This window comes from Sinocyclocheilus rhinocerous, unplaced genomic scaffold, assembly GCF_001515625.1.
Source record: "Sinocyclocheilus rhinocerous isolate Xijiao unplaced genomic scaffold, SAMN03320098_v1.1 scaffold1127, whole genome shotgun sequence".
Lineage (NCBI taxonomy): Eukaryota > Metazoa > Chordata > Actinopteri > Cypriniformes > Cyprinidae > Sinocyclocheilus > Sinocyclocheilus rhinocerous.
In genome coordinates, this window is record NW_015632463.1 from 906,361 (window position 1) to 923,217 (window position 16,857).

General features: G+C 38.7%; 2 protein-coding genes across 4 annotated transcripts; both read right to left on the reverse strand.

The window, feature by feature from the left end:
- Positions 1-810: 810 nt before the first annotated feature.
- Positions 811-11,750, reverse strand: LOC107742374 (F-box/WD repeat-containing protein 11-like). Of its 2 annotated transcripts, none has more exons than XM_016555324.1 (10): positions 11,640-11,750; positions 8,641-8,700; positions 6,709-6,928; positions 6,214-6,400; positions 5,898-5,988; positions 5,366-5,503; positions 3,111-3,229; positions 2,713-2,962; positions 1,922-2,040; positions 811-1,361 (listed from the first exon to the last, which is right to left on the reverse strand). In XM_016555324.1, exons 1-10 carry the CDS (start codon positions 11,676-11,678, stop codon positions 1,241-1,243), a joined length of 1,344 nt encoding a protein of 447 aa, XP_016410810.1. In that variant the 5' UTR covers positions 11,679-11,750; the 3' UTR covers positions 811-1,240. The 2 variants fall into 2 exon arrangements, with proteins under 2 accessions (XP_016410810.1, XP_016410809.1); XM_016555323.1 differs by having other exon boundaries at positions 6,709-6,949.
- A 790-nt stretch (positions 11,751-12,540) lies between these two features.
- LOC107742376 (eukaryotic peptide chain release factor subunit 1-like) lies at positions 12,541-16,469 on the reverse strand. 2 transcript variants are annotated; one of them, XM_016555326.1, is made up of 8 exons: positions 16,303-16,469; positions 16,028-16,218; positions 15,815-15,944; positions 15,535-15,636; positions 15,092-15,160; positions 14,885-14,949; positions 13,815-13,962; positions 12,541-13,722 (listed from the first exon to the last, which is right to left on the reverse strand). In XM_016555326.1, the coding sequence occupies exons 2-8, from the start codon at positions 16,175-16,177 to the stop codon at positions 13,640-13,642; spliced, it is 747 nt and encodes a 248-aa protein (XP_016410812.1). In that variant the 5' UTR covers positions 16,178-16,218; positions 16,303-16,469; the 3' UTR covers positions 12,541-13,639. The 2 variants fall into 2 exon arrangements, with proteins under 2 accessions (XP_016410812.1, XP_016410813.1); XM_016555327.1 differs by lacking the exons at positions 14,885-14,949; positions 15,092-15,160 and adding an exon at positions 15,259-15,323 and having other exon boundaries at positions 15,466-15,636.
- Between the last annotated feature and the right edge of the window lie 388 nt (positions 16,470-16,857).

Consider the following 16,857-nt stretch of genomic DNA (forward strand, 5'->3'; position numbering starts at 1 on the left):
AAAAAAAAAAAAAAAAAAAAAAAACTGCGTTTGAATTTAATCCCCCAGACTACACTACATTTCTGCAACAGCAGTGTGAGGAGATCAAGGAAAGAGTTTGCTAATATATTTATTTTAACGTGCATTTCAATCTCCAATGTTACAAACTTTTTTTTTTTCTTTTCAAATAAAAGAGTGGTTTCAGTTTACAGGGTTTTCGCAGGTCCTAATGAAGTCTTAAATTTAGTTGTCAAATTTTAGGACATAAAGAGTCTTAAATGGTATAAGAAAGTCTTAATTATGATTTCAATATGCCTTAAATTTGGGGACGGAAAGAGCAGAATTGCGATATGGCTTAGTGTGACGATTGAACTTCAAAAGGCTGTGATTTCATTAAATAATCATGAGCTCTGCACATTTCAGAGTCAGGTGACGATTGAACTTCAAAAGGCTGTGATTTCATTAAATAATCATGAGCTCTGCACATTTCAGAGTCAGGTGTTGCTCTGTTTTGTGTACAGCCGTTACCTGGGAAACCGCTGTATTTCTGCCATTCCAAAAGCTCTACCTGTCAATTTGCATGTTCAATAAGCCCGTCTGCTGTTTTTGTTCAGACCAAAGCGAAAATCAATGTTATTTAATGAATATAATAATTGATACTTTGATCCATTTTCTGGATGGTTTACAGGCTGAAAGTTTAGTTTATTATTTTATAAAACTTTGTTTTTGTGAAACCTGTATTTGAACTGTAAATCACGCTTTTTAGTCATTTTACAGTTTAATATGTTACCATAGACACTGCCCTACCCCACTCATTTGGTATTAACTTTGTGCAAATTTCTGCAAAACTGGGAAAAGAAAAAAAAAGAAAAAAAAAAAAAAGAAATTGTGACTACTTTCTTCGCTTAAGAAATCAGTCAGATGGCAGGAGTGGAAGGGGGATCAAGCAGGATGTTGTGTTGCTGTCAATTTGCAGTCTCGTTTTAATGATAGCCCTTATGCATTTGTCAATCCTCCATGCTTCCTATTTGGGGAATGAACTCAGCACTCCGATTGGTTGAACTCTTCTTCTTTTGCTGTTGCTTGATTAGAGTACTGCGCGTGGACAGAGGCGTCACCAGGTTTTTGCGTAGCTTAGAGTGACAAATCGTACTAGCATACTTTGAGGTCAAAATGCATACCCGCTACGCAAAATGAGTACAAGGCTGGCAGGTCTGAAAAAATGACAATAAAATTTCTTTCAACTTTCAACTAATCAGACTCAGGCGTACCCGTCATACGCTCCACTCACGATCCGCTTGTTATCAAAGCGAATACAGCGAACAAGTTCCTCGTGCCCTTCCAAAACCCGCAAGCAAGCTCCACACTCAATATCCCACAGCCTGGAGAAAGAGATTAACACAAATTTTGTGAAAAAAATAAAACATACAAGTAAAGAATACTAACTGGCTGAATCCATTTTTGATTTTTTGCACATTATTTTAATTAAAACTCGAGAATTAGTTTTATTGTCATTACATTAAAGAACACCTAAACTTAGTTCAAGCAGAATGTTTTGAACAAAGTATCTTATGCTCACAAAGGCTACATTTATTTGATCAAAATACAGTAAAACAGTAATATGTGAAACATGAATGATTATCATTAAAAAAAACTCTTCTATTTGTAAATATTTTAAAATGGAATTTATTCTTGTGATGCAAAGCTGAATTTTCAGCCATTCCTCCAGTCTTCAGTGTCACATGATCCTTCAGAAATCATTCTGATATTTTTATTACATTATATAATAATAGAAAATCATTGCTATAACAACAACAACATTTTACTGTTAAAAGTGTACTTAATTGTCCTGGGCGAAATGTCACCTATATATTCGACACGTTTCTTGAAATTCACTCAACTACTATGAAACAAGCTTGAATGATTGCTTGTTCACACACACCTGATGGTGTTGTCTGAGGAGCCGCTGACCACAAGTCTGTCTCTGTACTGCAGGCAGGCAATTCCTCGCTTATGACCATTTAGTGTCCGAACAAACTCACAGGTGCTTGTACTCCACACCTGCAGAACACATTACATCACACAACAGGATTAAACATTAAACACATTAAATCTGTTCCCAATCACTGCCATCTTTCTTTAGAATAATCCACAGGCATATTTTATAAAATACCAGTACATTTAAACTCAGGAAGCCATGTGTGTGCACATGAGAAAACGCCTCTAGACATCTGCACACACCAGCCCTTACTGCCCTGCCTCATTATTTGGGGAATGTTTTGATAGGGTGGGGGATGCAGAAAGACTTGGCACCCCTCCCAGAGTGATGGGTGGGTTGGATCAGTGCTGGAATCCCAACTGCCCCGAATCCCGCATCTAGAGCGGCTAGAGAACACGAGTGCTGAAGGACTCTGGGCAAGAGCAGCAGACTATAGCGCTTCTGCAGTCTACAGAGAATTAAGAAAATATTACACTGCTGCCCTCTGCTGGGAAATTCTGTGCTTTGGACAAAACAAGCAGACAGCCGAATAGTCAGTAAAAGTCTAACTGCATGACAATATAGTCTAGTCCATTAAGCTTATTGTTGCCAAGAACCAACACACTTAGATAGGACAGGGTCTGAATGATATGTATCAGGGTATAATACATATGAAATCTGATAAAACTCTAAGAGCACTGATTTGTGGTTTGATTGACAGCTGATAACAGTCATTCAGAGATCAGAGTGCTGACCTTTATGGTCCGATCCCCAGAGGCAGAGACAATGTACTTGTCGTCAAAGTCGACCACATTGACGGCAGCCCGGTGTCCGACAAGGACCCGGCGGAGACTGATGTCAGTAGGAGAGGCCATGTCCCACACGGCGATGGAGCGATCCTTCGAGCAGGTGACCATCAGCCCGTTACAGAATCGCAGGTGGAGCACAGCCTCGTTATGATGGATCAAAGTGTTCAGAACCTCCCCCGAGTTCACATCCCACACTCTGGGTAAAAAGAGAAGGCAAGCAAAGTCAGACCTGATTTTATCAGTCCCTTATTCATTCCAGCTGAACAGACATGTGGAGTGATGGGGGGACTGGAAAAAAATGAACAGAGGACTTATAGAGAGTGAGAGAACGATAGAAATCTGACCTGACAGTGGAATCAGAGGAGCCGGTAACAATGACTCTCTCATCGTATTGCAGACACAGCACAGAGCCTGTGTGCCCCGTAAGGATCTTCAAACACTCCAGAGTCTGTTTATCCCATATCTATATGTGAACACATAAGACATCTTTTTACAATTGCAAACACCAAGAATTTCACAATGTCAAATATAAACTTCTGTTAACTAGATTAGACTCATCATTAAAAAATGTTTTGGCATAATTATGTCTTCAAGCCGGGACTCTTATAAAACATGTGAAGTTTAGGGCAGATTTGACATTGCTTGTTTGAGTTTGTGTAAAATATGCCAGTTCCTGTTGACAACAGACCTCAAAATTGTTAAACTTGGGGCGGATTGGACAATGTATGTTTGAGTTACAACAACTTCCAGTTTCATGCCATTAATATCATGTTTGAACAGTTAGCTAAATGTTGCTAGAATGGTTTAACATGTTTCTACCATGTTGCTAGCAGGGCTCAACATTAACGCTTGTCCGGGACATGTGGATTTTGCGAAGGGGCAAGTGGAAGAGAATTTTACTTGCCTGACCGGACAAGTAATAGGATTAAAACGTCAATAAACAGTAACTAGGGCAGCACTGAAACTTTGGCAAGAATGATTCTGATTTGATTAATTTCAGTGTAAACGGTGACTGATAACAGATAATTTATTGACAGTATCGAGGCTCTCGCAGCCTGTCTGACTTGCGGAAAAATCTGAACTAAACACACAAATGAACAAACATACTGCGGTAGAAAAAAAAAAAAAAAGATTCTATATAATATATGATGCAGGTAAGCAACATCACACGACCAAGAGTGATGTTTTCCCAACTATCAGCACAATTGCAAATGTGACATTGATTTTATACAACAGTAGTTCAATAAACAAGTATGTAATATTAACTGAATTACATGTTAGACACGTTATTGACAATTTTTGCTTCATTTCACTAATGAAAATAGTTCTAAGCAAAGCCACAGCAGAACAGTCGTGCATCTCCGAGCAACACACAACAGTGTTTCGATACAGAATGATTCTAGAAGTCCATAACAGTGTTAAACATGTCACTTCATGTTGCCAGCAGGTGGCGCTATGACTATAACTGAATATGGGCATGGACGTGTTCAGGACAGAACTCCTATCAAACGTGTGAAGTTTGGGGCAGATTGGACATTGTTTGCCTGAGTTACAGCAACTTCCTGTTTTATGGCAAAACATTGAAATTTGTCAGGCTGCCAGGGACACACTCTTCGACGAAAACTCAAAATATTCGCAATTTAGCATTGCAAAGGCCTTATGATTACACTCACCAAAATTGAAGATGATCCGATTAAAACTGTAGGAGGAGTTCGTTAAAGTATGAGGCCTGAACATGGCAAAAACTGCACAAAAATCGTAGAGGAAATTCAAAATGGCTGACTTCCTGTTGCGTTTAAGACTTCTCTCCAAGAGACTTTTTTGTAGGTATTGGGATATTACATGCATGTACCAAATTTCGTACACATACGTGAAACGTACAGTTGATGACCAATTCTGAAACCCATATCAGACATAAATTTTTGCCAGTTCTGATGAGTGTGCAAAGTTTTGTAAGTTTGAGCATGTTTAGGCCCTCAAAAATGTGATTCACTTTGGAGAAGAATAAAGAGCGATTCCAAGAGGGTCCTCGCAATAACTTTTTACTGGTATTGTCACCTACGACACATCCCTAGAGATACACTTGCTGAAATTCTCTCCCACAACAAGAGCAGTAAGATCATGGGACTTTACCACACAGTTTAGTACTAGGAGTAAGAAAATTTAACATACCCCTATATATAACCAGTATCAATAGTCACTGTTGCCTTAGAAAGTGTGACTTGAATCATTTCACCCGTTTCAATGTCCTCTCTATAGTTTCAGTATTATAATGCAGTAGGGGAGAGATTTGGTTGTGTAAATCTAAACCTCAAGCATGTTTCTGTTTAAAGGGCTTTAAAACTATCCCTCCATCCTAAATCCTCTTGTTAGCAGAATCCATGTTCCTCTAAACGGTCAAAAATCACACATTTGCAAAATGTGATTAAACACGTCATTAGCATAATTCACAAGAACACGCTTGAGGTCAGATGTGGTTTGTGTTTTTTAAATGACACCTGTGTAGTGATGCACTCAGACTGTGTGGTTTTTGCTGCTGATGACTTTACTAAACCCACAGGAGGTTCACAAGAAATACACTGGCAGAGCGCTGTTGCACCTTGATGGAGTTATCGCGTAGACCGCTGATGATCTTTTCGTCATCATACTGGAGACAGTAAACACCTTTGCTGTTCTCCGACCTACATTGGATCCTCTGCAGGTTATGTCGGCCACACCTCCAGTTTGCCTCGATGGTCTGGAAACAGAAACAGCAACGTCACATAAGCAATTTAGTTACTGCTAAGAGGCATATCTAATTTATTTGATCAAAAACGATTATGCATGGACATTAACTAAAAAAAATTGTCCCATTTCATCATTACATTTGAAAATGTAGTATTAAAATAGCTGATGGCTGCATACTCTGATTACTCAGAGGGCTGCTATGAAGACAAAGAGCTGGGTCACATGAGGCCTGCCGCCTACCCCTGAGGTGTAATCACTGGTCCTGCTCGTTCAAATGAACAAACAAACGCTCCAAGTTACTACCTTCCTTTCTTTAAAAATTCTGACATGAGCAGACAAGATCTAACATCGTATTACATTTATCAAAGGACAAGTGAGAAAGAAGTGATGGTTGCTTTGCCCACCTCAATGTCCTGAATGATTTTTGGATAAAGAGAGCGGTAGTATGAGTTTGGAGGAACTTCTGTTGTGCGGTTCTTGAACAGGTATTTTTCCCTGTGAAGGAAACAGCAATAAACATCCCTGATAAACTGACATAAACAAGCATCTTCATAATTCAAGGCCAAATAAGATGTACAAGACAGTCTAAATGGAGGTTCCCAGCATGTCTGGTGGAGAATTACACCACTGAAAGATAATGATCAGGTTGTTCTTAAACCTCATGTATAAATGAGGGGGTTTGGGGGGGATGTAAACAGTCATATCAGCACTGAGACTCACCACTGGTGTCTCTCTGAAAGGCCCTTCCACAGTGGGTCTGTCCGAACCATCCTCTCGATCAGCTTCTTCCACAACATGCCTTCGGATATCACACGCTGCCATTCTTTACACACCAGCTCAGCCGAACAAAGCGAGCGTGCGTCCAGGAAGGACAAGATGTTCTCCGCTATATGATCCAGACCCTGAGCTGGAAGACAAATTGAGATTGAGTTTAAATACCAGGGTGTAAGAGTTGAAAGCTACACAAGCAGGATTTCAGTGAAGAAGAAAAAAGAAAAAAAAAGTTAAAGAATATCTCATCTTTCTTAATGTCAGCATAAAATCACATTCACATACATTTTATTTTATTGCAATTGAAGCAATTTCAAATCAAGAGATACTAAAACAGGCCAAGACATACATGGTCTATTTAATCTTAAGGTTATGTTTTATAATGGAGTTGGGCATACCCTCCATCAAAAATAGCATCTTCAGAATAAGGACTGTGTGTGTTACCTGGCAGTGCCGTAATGAAGTCCCTTTGGAGCATGGGTTTGAGGTAGGAGTTTATGTGGCCATGTTGGTAATGGCACATTCGTGAGATCAGGTGTTCCACAAACTCCACCTGGTCCGCCTCAGACCACTGATCAAAGAGCTGGATGCACACGTCCTTCTCCTTCTCGTAATTTCCCTCTGACGGCCGCTTCCTAGAGCCTGTCAAGGGTCCATTACTCACCTGAGGACAGATAAAAGTAGGCTGGGAGAATCGTAAAAGGAAAAACAAATAAATAGATATATTAGATGAGACAAAAAAAAAATCTGTATTGGAAAGGATTGGGCAAAGGGAATATCTGAAACATACTAAAATACTATCATACTATTTCAAGGCAGATGCGTTTACTTGGCAAAAAACAGTGCTGCAGGTGCTCTACTATTAGGGTGCTTTCACACTTGGTTCGATTGCCTGGTCCGAACCTGAGTTTTATTGCTCCCCACTTCTTGTTTCCCCCGCTGCTTAGTAACAATGGCACAGGAGAAGGCGGCAAAATGCGTAGCATTGCTCTCTTCACTTTTATATTTGCTTTTGAACCGTTGGTTTGGTTTCCAAAGCTTCAGTTCATAACGGCACTTACAAACACATTTTAAAACTCTGTACCGGAGTTCACTTGAACCATAACCCAGATTACTCCTTTTAAGCAGACTCGGGTATGGTTCTCGGGTGCACTCCAGAGTTCGGAATACAGCGTTCACATCATCCAAACTACCAAACTCTGACGTCAATCGAACCGGGGGCACACCAAAAGAGCTAGTGTGAAAGCACTCTTAAAAGAGCCACATACAATTCCCGTCTTCATATGCAATAATAGGAGTTTCTACAAGAAATTCTCATGCTATTAATCCCAAACAACTCCTCACTTGATGTTCTGTACAAACTGTGGAACCCGAGCACTTAAGTGACACTTAAAAACATTTCAAGAAAACTGGCACAAACAAACTTTAAGCAAAACAAGATTGTTTGTTTCTTTGTAGAAAAGTTTAGTTAAAGATTCAAACACTTTCTGGTATTCAAAAGTCATGAGTCCTGACCTAATGTGTGGTTACTCTGCTAAAACATCTGTACCAGCTTTAGGGGAACTGATCTCATTCATTCACTAAAATACATTTGGTTTCATTAAAAGTAAACGCAAAAATGCCTCAGAAATGTAAAGTTAGCCCTGAGAAGGGCTGCAGATCATGCCACTTGGTTTCATATGAAATTACTGTTCAAAGGTTTGGGGTCAGTAAGATTTTCTTCTAAAGAAAGTAATACTTTCATTCAGCAAGGATACATTCAATTAATCAAAAATGATACTAAATAATTTTATAATGTTGCAAAAGAGTTAAATTATGTTCTTTTGAACATTCTATTCATCAAAAAATCCTAAAAATAAATAAATATATATACATATATATTAAGCAGCACAACTGTTTTCAACACTGATAATAATCAGAAATGTTTCTTCAGCAGCAAAGCAGCATATTAGAATGATTTCTGAAGGATCACATTATTACCGTTTTACTGTATTTTTGATCAAATAAATGAAACCAAGCTGAGCACAACGGACTTCAAAAACATTACAAAATCTAGCCCACACCAAATGTTTGAACAGTAGTGCAAGTGTCCAGATAAGTTGGGGGCCAATGTAATTATCCAGGACAACTAAAAAATGCAAGAGGAAACCTAAATACAGAAAAAAATAAAATAAAAGTCTGCGGAAATGAACACTGAGGTTTTCCAGGCGCAGATTAGGCCGTGCCCTACAACAAACCCCTAAGTCAACAGTACTTCAATATAGAACATCCTGCATAGTCCGGGAGAGGCTACTCAACAGATCCTTATTGTTGTATCTGTTTATTATTTTATCAGACTTTGACGCACTTCACTGAGATACAACTCGCCCACCTCACCTTAATCACTGTGATCTTTGGGGAGCGGTCTGCAGTCTGCGAGTCCATGACAGAGATGTTCTGCAAAAGAAATAGCATATTATTATTTTTTTTTTTAATAAATCAATAGTAATGTCTGCTTTTAAATCAAACTAAATAAAAAATTCAAAGAAAGGACCACAATATCAATCAGAACCACTCATATTCATAACCTACACAAGACGACCCTTTTATCATCTGCTCGTATACGTTCATAATCACATTGCATTGTTTCTTGGAAAGCAGATGAAAGGACTGAGCACCAGCCTACGATCTGTGTGTGCTGAATAATTGGACATATTCTCCATCAGCATGCAGCAAAGATGTGGGATCAGACAGGGCATGTAGGCGTTTGGGTAACGTGTCAACAGCTGTCCCCTAGCCAAGGCCACCACAAGGATATGCTTACATCCCAAATACAGCCACGATAGAGAGGATGCCATCCATATCGTTGCTCTTAATATCCACAACTCAGCACCTGCTTTCATTCGTAATCACTGTTCTTACCATTAATACCAGCCAAACTCTTTAGAAACTTAGGCTCTCTGGACTAAATAAAGACATACTGAAGCTAAACACTGACACCAGTGTTTTTTAAGCAACACTGAGAGAGTATTAGACTTTTTTTTATTAATATAAAAGTTTTTTTTCTTCTTTTTTAATTTTAGTTAACATTTTAGCATGTGTTTGAGTGTCTTTTTCATTTTTATTATTTTTTCTACAAAGTTTTAATTATTTCAGTTTTAGCTGTAGTTGCTTTTAGTACTTTAGTAAGTTAGACTAAATGAAACAACCTGAAAAACAAATAATGATGACAAAGTCTGGGATTCATCATTTCAAACCACCAGCAGAGCAGGAAGTGTAGATTTATTATGAGTCTCTGGATCAGTGTTGCCAACTGCTTTCAATTGAAAGTAGCTAAAACTGGTAGCTAAATGTCACTAGATGACATCATAATGGCAAATTCACTGATCTATATAAAGATGACTATAAATCAGTGGGCAAGATGAGAACTTGGATAAGGTTTGTCCAAGAAGTTGCTATATTTGTCCCTAAACTTTTGAAAAAAAAGTCTCAAAAGGGGTGGGGAAGTCGCTAAATCTAGCTACAAAATTGCTAAATTGGCAACACTGCTCTGCAGTCTATACACAAATCCACATTGCTTGTTATCTACAAGCAAAAGCCATTTATCTATCTTCCACAAGCTTCACAATACAAGCAGACAAACTCAAGTGCCTTCACTCCTACACTTTTCACAGTATCCATGGCAACAAGAAGCAAATCCACTCTGCAAAACTGATTCTATAATGTTATTGTATTGACTAGGAGAGATATTGATTCAGACACAGTCTTATTAATTAAGAGCACATTTAAACAAGTCATACACTTTTATTTTAAAGATACTATAAAAATGTTTCAAATTAAGAATAGCAATATTATATTCAAAATGAATAATGAGACTACACATGCAAATCAAGTTAGTTAAAAAAAATCAATTTTTATATCAAAAGCTGCGTGTTTAAGTAGTAAAAGACAATTTTTGAGGAATTTAGCTTATTTTTATCGTAAGTCTTTCACAGAATTACTGTTCAGAAAAGTGTGAAAGAAAAAAAAACAGTGCGTTTAATAAGAAAATATCGTAATTAGTTCGCGTAGGCTAATGGTTTGATGTGGTTAGCCACCTAGCCGCTTGCTATAAATGCTGCTTTCACATCAACAATGAACGTTTGTATTTCACAAAAAAAAAAATCCATGGCAACAAGAAGCAAATCCACTCTGCAAAACTGATTCTATAATGTTATTGTATTGACTAGGAGAGATATTGATTCAGACACAGTCTTATTAATTAAGAGCACATTTAAACAAGTCATACACTTTTATTTTAAAGATACTATAAAAATGTTTCAAATTAAGAATAGCAATATTATATTCAAAATGAATAATGAGACTGACTACACAAATCAAGTTAGTTAAAAAAAATCAATTTTTATATCAAAAGCTGCGTGTTTAAGTAGTAAAAGACAATTTTTGAGGAATTTAGCTTATTTTTATCGTAAGTCTTTCACAGAATTACTGTTCAGAAAAGTGTGAATGAAAAAAAACAGTGCGTTTAATAAGAAAATATCGTAATTAGTTCGCGTAGGCTAATGGTTTGATGTGGTTAGCCACCTAGCCGCTTGCTATAAATGCTGCTTTCACATCAACAATGAACGTTTGTATTTCACAAAAAAAAAAGTGTGGTTACAAAAACACAAATATTCACTTATCCAAACACGATTGTTGTATTAGCTGACGATATTTGTATATTCGCTCATCGTTCGGCTCAGAAACGTCATTTGAAATTGACAACACAAGCGGTTACTTCCTATTACGCAGCTTTAAAGTCTAGTTAAAATGTGCCCTGAGAAGTAAATGTTGCGTTATTGTGAATGAGACATTAATATTTTAAACACTTTAAAACATAGTTAAGTGTTCTGAGACTTTATATGAACCACAACTCGTCTGTGGAACCAAATTATAGGCAGGATTGAGTGGCGCAGAGGCGCCGCAGTGAAGCTCAAGGCACCGGCTAAAGTCGATGAGAGTCGGACTCACCACGATGCCGCGGCAGCTTCCCTTCCTTCGCCTTCACGACTAGCTCAATAAATATCCTGAGTCCTCACCGAGAACAACTGTTCGCCTTGTCTACTAACGTCTCAGCTGTTGTTTCAAGGGAAAGAAACAAGCAAGAGACGTGAAAACGACTAAGTGAGCCAGCAATACACAGTAGGGCCCTCCCTGTCAGCCGAGCCAGCCATTTCTCTCTCTCGGTCGGTCGCTCGCTCTCCTCACCCCTCCTTCTCCTCTCAACTCAGACGATCCCTACCCACTCCACAAGCTGGTTATATTCAACCAGGCTGCCCTTATAACCGCTAATATGGATTTCTAAACTCTTGCGAACATACTAGAAAATTATTTTCAAAGCACACCCGAGTACTCACCATCAGCTCTAAGGTTTTGTCCTCCATCTCCGGCTCCATGTTTGTTCCCCGAAACTCGCAGTGAAAATGGAAACCCCGCCCTGCGACACAATCGCGTCACGAAAAGAGGCGGAGAATGTAGGCTTGTGTCGAATTCTCCCATTGGCTGTCAAATAAAAAAACGTGCTGCAAATGGGCGTTGTCCGTGTTGTGATTGGATAATTTCTGCTGCTAAGGTACAAAGCGGGGACAGACACAGTACGTCATAATCGAAGGGGGATATTATCTGTAACAACATCCGTGGTTGGTCGACGAATGACAAAAAGGGTTTTATCCGTTTTGTAATCTGAACAGCGATTGGCTGCCGTCTAATGCTAGGGTAAAGAATGGGGTTATCCCCAATGATTCAGATATTAAGAATATTTCTGATTGTTTGCTGGTGACATCCATGCCTGCGGCCAAATGTTATAATTTTTAAGTAGGTCTAGACAATGTATTAAATTAGTAAACGCATAAAAATTCAGAATAATGTTTACCTTTGCTTTCCGGCTAAATTGCTTGTAATTGACTTCCTCCTCACCGTACAAGTGTCAACTTGGCAAGTTAAATAAGCTTGTCGAACTCATAAAACTAAACATAAGATTAAATATGCTGGCAAAATAAACAAGGTATAAGTGCAATTTGCAAACAATGAGAACGTTTAATGTCTGTGTCCACATGTAACAAATGACTTATACAAAATAGCTATGGATCAAAGAAAATGAAAAAATATACAACATAACTGCTAAAATATTGTGGGCCCCGTATTTCATTTAATTGTTTTCTCCTTTTACATGATTGAATTGCATGTTCGTTTTAGTAGGCGTCAAAACACCAACCATGCCACACTTGTTAAAGGTCCAAACTATTGATTTTCAGTTTGTCTTTCTAAAACCATTCTGTTAAAATATGACTGGACAAAATGGAAAGAACTTAGAGGCTTGTAATCTGTGGCGGGTCACAGACTCTGAGATGGGACTTTTTAAAAGGGAATTAAACAGCCAAACTGACACATACTCACTCACACATCACAGTTAACACAGTATAACCCCCCACCCCAACCCCATAATCAGTCCCAAAGGACATTCCCATGCATAAAGCCGAATACCAATGAGTGCTGAAGGCTCGAGCTAAGATTTTATGTTCGGAAACAGCAGGAGGCTGAAGTTAGGGTCCAGATGCTGGTACACTGTGCTGTCATATCTCACAAACTGCAACATTCAGGCACTCATATATAGTTTATTTTGAGAAGTAGCATCTCCTGGGGGCTGAGGAAAACAAGTGAGGGAAATGCACTGTGAAAGATGGTTCTCTGTCTTCAAGAAGGGATGGGTCCAGTTACTATATGGTCCATTTGAGAGCAAGAAATACCTCAATGTGGGCACAATGCGATGGGAGGAGCAGGGTGTACCGCTGGCTCAGAGTGCATCACCACCACCACACTGGTTTACAGCAGAAACAAGGCAACAAATCAAGTCTGGGCTAACCGGGAAATTAAAACACAGGCCTGACAATGGGCTTGAGGTGGCTAGAGGTAAGCAGTACAGATCTAATCATTTGCTACTGCTTTCTTCATACACTGAATAAGAGAAAATATAATACATTTGAATAAAATACAACAGCAGCAGATGCCATTATAAAAGGAGAGGCAAACGGAAGAAAAGGAGTGAGATTAGAAGGGAAGAAAAAGTAGATCTGAAAGCCTAGAGTGTTTTCGTGAAGAGCTGAGGCAGGACAGGCAGACGGGCCATGGCCATGCTGTTGCGATGACCTGGTAATTAGTGAGCAGGAGAAAACTCAGTCTCTTCCAGTCCAGAGATGGAGTCGCTGTATTCTAAAGCCAGGGACACACAGACCATCCGCCATCCTCTCAAATTCTTATTCTCCCTCCTGCTGATTGGATCTCCTTCGCTCCCCTGCCGTTTGCGGGGTAGGTGAAGGGGGAAAATCTTGTATTTGAATTTTGTGTTAGTCCCGACTACCTAGTAGTCATCTAAATCAAAGAACTCATCATCATCTCCCTGGTATTCCATGCCTTGGAAGTCCACCCGGTACCGCAAGATTCCTGAAGTAAAAGAAAAAGATACTGATTGCAGATATTGATATAACAATATCTTTCCATTTCCCTACAAATCGTAATCTGTAGAAAACACTTACCACCAATGCCTCCAAAGCCTTTCACAAACTGTGAACCCTCCTGGCTTTTGTCTGTAACGATTTCCAGCGTGGCCCCAAACTTCTTGTAGTTGTTAGCGAACCACTCTAGCAGCGGCATGCTCTCAATCAGCTCATGCTCCTGACCTGTCTAAAACAAGCACATACGGTACGGTTAACATTATACACCTCCTGCCTGAACCATACATTGGTTAAAGTGAAAAGCAAACATTATGCAAAAGGTGCAAACTCTTAGTAATTAATTTTTTTCTACTTTAGAAATTATGAGCAAAACAAAAAAGGAAATGTTGAATTTAACAAAAATTCAGAATGCTCTACACTAAAAATAAAGGTTCTTTATTGGCATCAATGGTTACAAGAACCTTCTTCAAGATCCATGGAACAATTCCAATGCACAAAAAGTTCTTTATAATGGAAAAAGTTTCTTCAGATGATTAAAATATTTTTGGTGCCCATCAACTGTTCAGATACTAACATTTTTCAAAATATCTTCTTTTGTGTTCAACAGAAGAACGAAACTCATACAGGTTTGGAACAAGTGGAGGATGAGTAAATGATGACAGAATTTTCATTCTGGAAGTGAACTACTCCTTTAATGAGCTGCATGAACTACACAAGATTGTGTGAAACCTGAAGATCATGTTCCTCACCAGGATTTGAGGATGATCCAAAAAGATCCAAGAACATCTGGATCATAAAGGACTAATTTTAGATCTCTATTTTTAAGCACATTTGTGACATTTGAATCCTAGATATTCAATGCAGTCTTAGGACCCGCAATGTATGATTCTGATAAATCAAAACAGAACTGCAATGAGCTTGGTACTAATGGGCTGATGATAGCCTAAAGATCAAGTGTTTCAAACCTATAGGCTGCTGTTCTGATTTCAGGCCATGAGAACATCATTGGTTGTTTGAGTATGGCACTTAACGCCACAAGAAAGTCATTCGGGAGAAGGAGTTACAGCCATTGGAGCTTCATTACTTTCCACAATAAATAAGATATGCTGAATCTTATATAATCTGAATTTGGTTGACGTGGTTTCACTTACCTCCTTGTCAGTGAAATGAGACTTGTCCTTCTCCTGTTCCGGTGTCAGATAGAGTATCTTTTCATCTGATTACACACACACACAAAAAAAAATAAAAATAAAAAAATAAAAAATAAAAAATAAAAAAAAAAGCGTAAAATGACAAAGGAACCCTTTTATATTTTGCTAATGTGAAATTGTGCGTATGAGACTTTAGGGCGTGTATACCATTTTCTGGTGTAGTATTTTCTCCATGACAGCGTAGGACATAACGCATAGTGTCCAGGTTCTCGTAAACTATAAGAAACAGCCATTGGAGCTTCATTACTTTCCACAATAAATAAGATATGCTGAATCTTATATAATCTGAATTTGGTTGACGTGGTTTCACTTACCTCCTTGTCAGTGAAATGAGACTTGTCCTTCTCCTGTTCCGGTGTCAGATAGAGTATCTTTTCATCTGATTACACACACACACAAAAAAAAATAAAAATAAAAAAATAAAAAATAAAAAATAAAAAAAAAAGCGTAAAATGACAAAGGAACACTTTTATATTTTGCTAATGTGAAATTGTGCGTATGAGACTTTAGGGCGTGTATACCATTTTCTGGTGTAGTATTTTCTCCATGACAGCGTAGGACATAACGCATAGTGTCCAGGTTCTCGTAAACTATAAGAATCTCCACCGCTCCCATCTCCAGCGCTTTGAGTGTGTCTTCAACTCCGAAACAATACTTCCCCGTGTCCTGACTGATCTCATCAAAATATCGGCCTGAAATCAGACACACAAGTCACCACACAAGAAAAAAACAAACAAAAAAAATTATATATATATACAGGTGCATCTCAATGAATTAGAATGTCGTGGAATACTGAAAGCCCAGTGTTTTATGCCACAAAAAATGTATCCAGCATGTCCATTGCCTTTATAAAGCCTGTAAATTAACTACCTATTAGTTTCTTTTCTTGGATGAACTTGACATTGGACAGCACTTCTGCTGAAAGCTCAATGGCCTGGTTGAAACCGTTCTCTCCTCCATACGATATGTCAACCAGCTTCAGAACCTTCGCTTGTAACCTCTACATGTGCAGAAGAACCAAATCAGAAAACAAGCAGAATGATGAATTAAGATTGCAAATAATTTGCTGCAAAGAGAACATACCGGATCAAACATGTCTGACTGGCTGAGCTCCGTCTTGAAGTCGGCCGATCCGGCAAGAACCAGTCCTGCCACGTTGACCTTGTCATTGGACACGAAGAGTTGCACAGCTGTCTCTGCTACCTTACGCACATAGTTATGTCTCTTCTCCATCCTCAAACGTGCAAATCGAAGAGCAGACTGTCCTCCTCTACCTAGAGTTAAAGGAAACAAACGTGTAAATACCAAATTCTACGAAGAACGAAAACAGCCACAGCAAGCGATTTGAAGATGTTTACCGTGTTTTTTGGGCAGGTCCACAGTAAATTTGTGCAACACCTCCCTTGTGTTGCCTTGTAAAGTCCCAAACAGGGCGCCACTACCATCAATCACAATGAAGCCGAACTTGCTGTCGTCTGACAACAGAGCTGTTAGAGCCTGTGGATATAAAAATTATATTAAGTGTTACAGTGTTTTAGATAGATAGATAGGATGTAACGGTACGGTTCACAGGGTAAATTCCAAATGCAAGTGATCATCCCTATGCCCTACTCCCTTCGAAGGGCAGAGCCCTTGGAGTGGAGACTTTGGAATGAGCAGGGCACGTGCGTGCCATTATGTAGCCGTTTGGAATGCACTTGGCAAAGGGAGCGACGTAATTTCCTCATCTTCAGCTGGCATGTTCCCATGACAACGCAGCACGGTGTCAGTCAGCAGATGTCGCTGTTTTAATGGCATAAATGCTTTTTTATTGTTGTTAGTATAACTGTTGCAAATAAACATACATTTTATATTTTAAAAAGTTATATATATAACATATTTAAACAACTTTTTAAAATATAAAATGTATGTTT

Excerpts from the sequence above, each read along its gene's own strand:
- LOC107742374 (XM_016555323.1), bottom strand. The coding sequence starts at position 11,678 with ATGGAGCCGGAGATGGAGGACAAAACCTTAGAGCTGATG. Across the intron at positions 5,504-5,897 it reads AAATCATTCAGGACATTGAG|ACCATCGAGGCAAACTGGAG; the intron begins GTGGGCAAAGCA and ends TTCTGTTTCCAG. Across the intron at positions 1,362-1,921 it reads TCCTCAGACAACACCATCAG|GCTGTGGGATATTGAGTGTG; the intron begins GTGTGTGTGAAC and ends CTCTTTCTCCAG.
- LOC107742376 (XM_016555326.1), bottom strand. The coding sequence starts at position 16,177 with ATGGAGAAGAGACATAACTATGTGCGTAAGGTAGCAGAGACAGCTGTG. Across the intron at positions 15,945-16,027 it reads AGTCAGACATGTTTGATCCG|AGGTTACAAGCGAAGGTTCT; the intron begins GTATGTTCTCTT and ends CTGCACATGTAG. Across the intron at positions 15,637-15,814 it reads CCAAGAAAAGAAACTAATAG|GCCGATATTTTGATGAGATC; the intron begins GTAGTTAATTTA and ends GTCTGATTTCAG.